At 52.1% G+C, this 7504-nt stretch overlaps 2 protein-coding genes across 2 annotated transcripts; both read right to left on the minus strand.

Annotated features, from left to right (window-relative positions):
- Positions 1-299: 299 nt before the first annotated feature.
- Positions 300-2085, minus strand: MYCFIDRAFT_51028 (uncharacterized protein; the record flags this gene model as incomplete). The annotated part of the gene is made up of 1 exon (XM_007931536.1): positions 300-2085. The coding sequence occupies one exon, from the start codon at positions 2083-2085 to the stop codon at positions 634-636; it is 1452 nt and encodes a 483-aa protein (XP_007929727.1). The 3' UTR covers positions 300-633.
- Positions 2086-3665: 1580 nt separating this feature from the next.
- Positions 3666-5409, minus strand: MYCFIDRAFT_116770 (uncharacterized protein; the record flags this gene model as incomplete). The annotated part of the gene is made up of 2 exons (XM_007931701.2): positions 3666-4769; positions 4885-5409. The coding sequence occupies 2 exons, from the start codon at positions 5407-5409 to the stop codon at positions 3666-3668; spliced, it is 1629 nt and encodes a 542-aa protein (XP_007929892.1).
- Positions 5410-7504: the final 2095 nt, after the last annotated feature.

Here is a 7504-nt window from a genome sequence, read left to right on the forward strand (position 1 = left end):
AGCACCAGAGTATCTGTGACGTGTAGATCAACGATGGCAGTGAGCATTTCTCCTCCTGGTATCATGAATCTTTGAACCTCATCAACAGCTATCTATATTCAAGGCACTCATATGAGCATGATTCAACCTGAAGATAAATCCAAAAAGCACTTACTACAGCCATCCAGTCGTCTGAGATTTTAGGACGATTCTGCGAGTCCAAGCCTCCCTCCATACCATTAGTTACAAGGACATCAGATACGAAAAAAGGCGCAGGTCTATAGTTCGTTCGGGTTTCATGTTCAGTGTCGATGAAAACGCAAAGCAAAACAGGAATAAATAGGAAGTTATATATAATCCCTTCACTTACTCACGTACAACTACAAGACTATTCTCATTCATACTAATAATCCACATCTCACGCCTTCGCCTTTCACTTTCGCTCGCTAACTTACTTATTCGTCTCAAGTCCCTCCTCCCAAATGCCAATGCCAATGCCAAAAAAAAAACTTTTTTTTTTCTTCTTCTTCGTCCATCATCATCATAAATCATAAATCATAAACCCCCCAACAAAAAAAAACTTTTCCCATGCCACCACCCACCCACCTACTACTAACGCACCCCAAAAACCCTCGTATACCTCAACCTCTGGCGTCAAAGCACAACCCACCCCCTCTCCACCGCGCGCAAATACTCCTCCTCATCAACAGCATCCCAATTCACCCCATCCTCCTCCTTCCCATAAACACCCGTCGTCCCATACGGACCTTTCGTACTGACAACCTTCCCCCGAGGCCACTGTCCCCGACTCCGAATTTCCGCCAACACGAAATCGCCATGGACGAGAGATTTCTCGGGTTCGAAGATACAGCCGGCGAAGAAGATTTCGATGCGGAGAGCGTGGCCGAGACGGGTGCGGGAGTGGATGAGGGAGCGGGCGGACGAGAAGAGTTCTCGAAGGTGTGTGGCGCGGGAGTGAGGGGTGGGGGAGGAGGAGCAGAGGTCTGTGGCTCGGACTTGGAGTTCGCCTTGCCAGTGGACTTCGGGGGAGGCGAAGAGGTGGGAGCAGAGGTACGGGACGGAGATGGAGAGGTCGCGCATTTTGGGGAGGGAGGTGAGGAGGGTGCAGATGTGGGCGTTGCTGGGGAGGTGGCCGGGGTAAGGGTGGTAGAAGCCGTCGTCGGAGCGGGGGGAGTGTTCGAGGACTTGGAGGGTGGAGTGAGAGGCTTTGACGAGGGCGAGCATGCCTGCGACGGAGATTGTAGAGAGGTTGGTGATGTCGAGGACTTGGAGGTTTGTAGCGGTGTGCGCGATGAGGTGGAGGTCGTCGTCGCAGATTGGTTTGTGGAGGGTGTTGCCGAAGATTTTGAGGCGCTTGAGGGCGCTGAAGTCGACGCGTGGGTCGTGTAGTGCGTTGGGGGAATTTTCTTTTTCGAGTGCTTCGGCTTGGTCCTTGGGTAGGCACACGGCTTGGAGCTCGAGAGAGTGGAGGGCGCTGCCAGTGCCGGTGTTGACGTTGAGCAGGTCGATCCAGTGCTCGGCGGTGCTGCGACGGAGCACCGTCCACGGCACGCTTAAGAATTGAAGCTCGTGGCATTCCGAGACGATGGAGAGGATGAGTTTATCGGTGTCGGCAGTGTAGAAGCCATTAAACCACAGGCGTCGGACGTGTCTGGTCAAGTGTGGCATGTGGCGAAAGATGGCGTCGGTGGTCTTGAGGGTGCCGAATGGGTCGCGATAGACGGCGAAGCCAGAATGGTTGTCGATGAGCTCGTAAATGCTGTACTTTCGCCGGCCTCGCGATACGGGCAGCTCGGCCCATCTCTCGCTGCCTCGCCATCGTCGCTCAAAGACATGCTCCAGGTTGTAGGAGAGCGCCCATTCGTGCCATGTCGAGCAGACTTGGCGGATCGAGGCGGTGGCGTCCCATCTCAGAGACTCGGCAGTGACGGGACCACGCACATATTTGGAAAGCTTGACCTTCTGCAGAGGAAGAGGTGCTTGGGAGAGTCCGTAGGTGTATCGCTCGCCCTCGGCCTGGTTGGCCTTGGTGGCCAGCAGCAAGATTTCCGAGAGAATTTCGTGCGGCAAGTCGTTGATCGGCATGCTTGTTGCCCTGGGCAGACACTAGCGCGGATGGCAGTGAGGTGAGGTGAAGGCTTAGGTCACAAAGAAGGGATGTGAGTGGGCGCAGATAAGAAGGAGAGTTGCTTCTTTGTGCGAAGCGTACCTTGTGAGGCGATTGCTCATATATTACGATCAGTCGGCGCCCGCGCACTACTACTGAGCCCCCTACCGTCCAATGCAAACACGCAAAGCCTTGCTAAGCGTCCAGAGAATTCTTTCCGCATCTCATCTGGGGAAGTTGCGGAGAAAGGGCACATCGACATGGCTTGGCAGGCCACCAGTGGCATTTCGTGAGTCAAAGGAATTGCCCTCATTCCCCAGCGCAAGGGCGCAGCGTACCACGTGCGCCCGACTCTCGTCGTTTCGTGAGGGTAACAGAATCCAGAAAATACGTAATCGCCCTGTGAATGCGTCGAAGCGGAGCGGGTCACGAGGTGCGACAAACATCAGCTGGCCCCGTGCGACACGCGACACCTCGCTCGCTACCCACTACGCATGCATCTCGGAGTCGCGAGGAACGCCATCATCACCGTATGAATGCGACAGCGGCGACGGCGACGGCAATACACCGAAGTGTTGCTATGGAGGACACTGTGTGCGCGGCAGTCGATACCGGAACCCCGGGCCGAAAACTCTGTTTTGTCGTCATTGTCGGACCAGAATTTGACCCGATGCAAGCCGAACAACAAGCGACACCCTCACTACCAAGAATTAAGAATTTCTGCAAGAAACATCTCCGCGGCTTACACAAAACCAAACCCACAAGTTTCCGTATACCCTTCACAGCAGTCGAGTCCAGAGCTCTTCACGACTACATGTACGGAGTACGTACCGTACCGATGGCTGTGTCGGGAAGTTGCCGAAGTGGGAGTCCGAGTGACTTGACACATCAATCTGCATCTCCTCTGACATATCACTCCGCGCTACGCACCAATGCATACCCCATGGGTAGTGAACGCCACGCCGCTACTGTGCCCTACCGCCCGGCAATGGCACGCGTGCAAGACGAATGACCGCTCGCACACAAACACCCGGACTGGACTGTCAACAACAATGCATCAAACAAAGCCGGCCCTGCGATTGTGCCGGCGAACGTGATCACTCGACAGAAGGACATGACATGTGATCTCGTGAGATGAGATGAGGCGCGCCACCATAGATACCGTCTCATCTTCGCACTGCCACATGGCATCGTGGTATGCAAATGCAAGCGATCTCGCCAGCGCACACCGCTTTCTAATCACCCTTCGCTGACTACTTCTTGCGAAGCTGAGTCTCTGGCGCACACTTGTCAAACCACACTGCACTGCCATCCTCCCCACGTTCTTCTCTGCTCTGCCATCGAGTGACGTTCAGCCAAGCTTGACACCTGCCTCAACCTCACTGGTCGTCTTGCGCAACGCTGTGCATTGAGTTGACATGGGGGCACGGGAGAGGTCGGAGTGTGCTATTCGGTGTATGTAATGCAGTGCTTGAGCAAGTGCAGCAATGAGCACCCGTCGAAATGGAAAATCCACGGCTTTCTTCGCGCGCACCGGCGGCGAGATGGAGGGGAGAATCTAGTGCTCGCAGAAGCTGAACTGCTCTTCGTGATAGCGCTTGTCGACGTCCTGCACGAAAACCTTACGCTCAGCCATCAGCTCAAGTCGGAGGGCTTTCGCGTCTTCCATACTGAGTAGATCCTGCTCAGCGTCGACTACCCGCTCGGCAAGCTCGGGCGGAAGATTTTGCACCCGATCCAGGTCGTGGACCATGGCACGCCACCAATTCTTCTGCTGAGGAGGCACATGGGCCGTGGATGGGATGCGGAGGTACGGATCGACCAGGAAGAGAGCGAGGATCTTGCGATGACCTGCCTTGGACTTGTCGGCGAGCTCAAAGGGCTCGACCTTGTGCTGCAAGACGTTCGGGAAGGCGATCATTCGACCTTCCTTGGTGTTGACCTTGCCCAGTGTCTGAATGGCTGGGCCGTTCTGCTCGATTCCATAGAGACGCAAGATGTGCTCATAGTCGTCTTGTTCATACTCAGTGTCCCCTGTCAAAGTATCCACGCAGACAAACTCGCGAAACGAAAGGTGGCTCTCAGTGATGTTGTCGGTGTCGTAATAGTAAATCGCACTCGCACAGATATGTTCGTTGAGCTGACCTTCGATGTGCCATCCACCCCCGCTGTAAGCTGGCTTGTCCGGTGTCAGATGAATGTTAGCCAGCTTCACGATGACTTGGAGGCCTCGGTCAGCGAAGTCCTTGCGCAGATTGACGACCGTCTCCTTCTCTGGATCGTCGCGCATGCGAGCGGAATAGCTGCCCGGCTCTGGCAAGTTGGTCAGAACTCGATGCTCACGTTGCCAGGTGTTGTTGAGCTCATCGATCTCGTCTTCATCGAGTTCGTCTTCGTTCTCCGCTGGCGGGCGCTCGCCAACCGGCTCCTCGTAACCGACCTTATCGATGTTGAGGCGTGGGGCCCGCTTATACAAGCTGTCGCCGGAAAGCGTCGCGTCCCACATTGGAACAGTCTTAGCGATGATGCGCTCCAGGGTCTCATAGAGAGGCTGATGAAACTTGGGGTGCAGATTGTTGATGTAACTCGTGATCTTGACGTTCTCATTTTCGCCGAATGAGATTTCGCATGGCAGCCACTGGAACCGCGATGAGTAGAAGTGCTGTTCGCCAGATCGCCAGGTTGAAAGACCTAGTAGTGAAGAAGGTTAGAATACGTCATAAGATGCGGAACTGGCACCAGAGCCTTCGACACGCATCCCGTATGGGATGTGATACCAACGGCGGGTGTCTCGACTTACCAGCGAAACGCTCAACGTGGAGATGCTTCTTCTCCGGGACTGGAACAACGATGCCCTGGCCAATGTACTTCTCGCAGCCCTCGAGCGGGACCATGCCCTCGGACAAAGCTTGAGAGCGTCCATAAATGAGCGGGTACAAGGACGGATGAAGTAGATCGAGCACCTTCTCGTCCGAGTCTGGATGCCAGTCTTTCTGGTCCGTGGGCAAGTCTTCGAGGGATGCCGCTGATGATTTGAGCTCTGTCTTGAGCTCGTCGGAAATGCAGACATCAGACTTGTAGACCGTTCGCTCAGCATCAATGGCCGGCACAAAGCCATGCCGCTCGAATTGCTTTGCGTAATCTCGAAGCTCCCCAAGGCAGTAGTCGAACATTTGTTGAGTCACAGCCTGCTCTGGCTTAGAAGTCTTCTCGATTTCAGCGCATTCAGCACGCCACTTGCTGACAATGTTTTCATCGTTGATCTTGCGATTCCAGTCCGGCTTGTCAGTGAGCTTGTCCATAAGGGCGATCATGTTCCGCTCCTTCAGCATAAGCGGCTGGCCACTGTGATCGGAGATGGCGTTCGAGAATCCAGAGCGCTTAAGATGGGACCAGGCACTGTTGTCGTCTGAGATGGCATTGACTGGCTTGCCGAAGCCGTGCAGACCACGGCCTGATGCGCTGGTTGCAGGCTCTGCCATGATGCCGCTCTTGCGCCGCTCCCATGGACACGAGATGCGTAGAAGCGGCGGAGAATGTTGAGCTTAGAAGGTCAGCCATGCAAAGCCTGCTCGTCTCTCACGGCCCCGAAAGGACAATAAAAGAAGCAGTAATGAAACACAGGAGCACTGAAGGAAATTCTCAGTAGACCTCGATGTATCACTTACGAAAGACCGCACTCGAAGCTCGATGGTTGTGCTGTCGATGTTCGAGTTCTGGATGCGATTTTCTGCGCGAAGATATCGAATCGAGGTGGAGGTGGAAGTTCAGGCACAGGTCGAGCTTCGAAAGGGTCGTGGCCTGAACGTAGTCTATGACAAACCTAGGTGATCGGGTGATCGAGTAATCGAGTAATCGAGTAATCGGGTGTTTGACAGGGGTATAGCGTTGCAGGTTTTTCCTATCTAGCGGTTCTGAGTAACTAAGCCTTCCTATCCTATATTACAATAACTGTATTTGCCTATAGTATACAATTTACTATACTATACCTAATTTAGCGCATTGCGTTACCTCCGGCGCCTTCGCCCGATATCGTAATGCTTAGCAGCATAGCGGCGGTAGTTTTCGCTATAGCACTATACGATAGGTGCTATAACGAAATACTATACTATTCTATTCTTCTATCTTCTTTTTCTTCTTTATAATAGATACGGTACGCTACCGTATTCGCCGCGAGTCGAACCGTCGAGGTGTCGAGGTATCCGATAGACGCGTTTTGCTATAGTACGTCCCGCGTTGTGCGATAGTAAAATGCTATATCCTTCTTCTATTTTCTTCGTTAAAGGAGGCTACGAAGAATAGGGGCAGATGCCGGTATTTACCTATAGCACGTATCGTGCCGTGCTATAGTAAAATACTAGATTAGTACTATACTCGACGAAGGACCTTACCCCCTCTTTAAGGTATACCTACGAGGCGTACTTGCTAACGGTACCTATAGACCTTAACTCCGAGCCTCTCTATACTACTAAGCTAAGACATATAAGCGAATTATATACAAGCGAATTCAAACATTAAAACTGCATGAACCCGCTATTAAAGCGCGAGAAGAGAGTACGAGCCGGTTAGTTATATAGTAAGACGCACTACGGCTATAACGCTAATAACCCTCTTATACTATCGGACCTTTATACGCTAATAGCCCCCTTATACTATCGGACCTTTACGTCTACCGAAAGAATCTGCAGCACTCGCTAATAGCCCCCTTATACTATCGGACCTTTACGTCTACCGAAAGAATCTATAGCACTCGCTAATAGCCCTCTTATACTATCGGAGCTTTACGTCTACCGAAAGAATCTACAGTACTCGCTAATAGCCCTCTTATACTATCGGAGCTTTACGTCTACCGAAAGAATCTATAGCACTCGCTAGTAGACTACGCTGCCGAAAATCGCCTAACTGCGTAGAGCTTCTTTAACACCCGCAGAAACGGAAGGCGCACCTACGAGGCGTTCTTACTAACAAAGAAGACCGGACGGATGCCGCTATTTGCCTATAGCACCGTCTAGTAGGTACTATAGGCAATTTTCTCTATTTATCTATTTATCGACTTAAAGCGCTAACCGTAGCGCGGCCTTTAGCAATAATACGATTAAGTAAAATCCGAGATCTTGTCTATTTATCGAACTAAAGCGCTAATAGCAGCGCGGCCTTTAGCGATAATTAAGCAATATCCGAGAACTAGAAATCCGAGCGAGATGCCGCTATTTGCCTATAGTACGGAAGATTAGGTGCTATAGGTAAGCAAATACATTTATCTATTTCTTTATTAATTCATCTACTTAAAGAAGTAGCATTAACGTAGAGTGCTAGTATCTAGTAGCAATTTGTTTATCTCGTCGTATAGCTAGCGGTTAGCTGCGATTCTAGAAATTGCCTACGCAATAACGGATA

This window comes from Pseudocercospora fijiensis (genome assembly GCF_000340215.1).
Source record: "Pseudocercospora fijiensis CIRAD86 unplaced genomic scaffold MYCFIscaffold_8, whole genome shotgun sequence".
Taxonomy (NCBI): Eukaryota; Fungi; Ascomycota; class Dothideomycetes; order Mycosphaerellales; family Mycosphaerellaceae; genus Pseudocercospora; species Pseudocercospora fijiensis.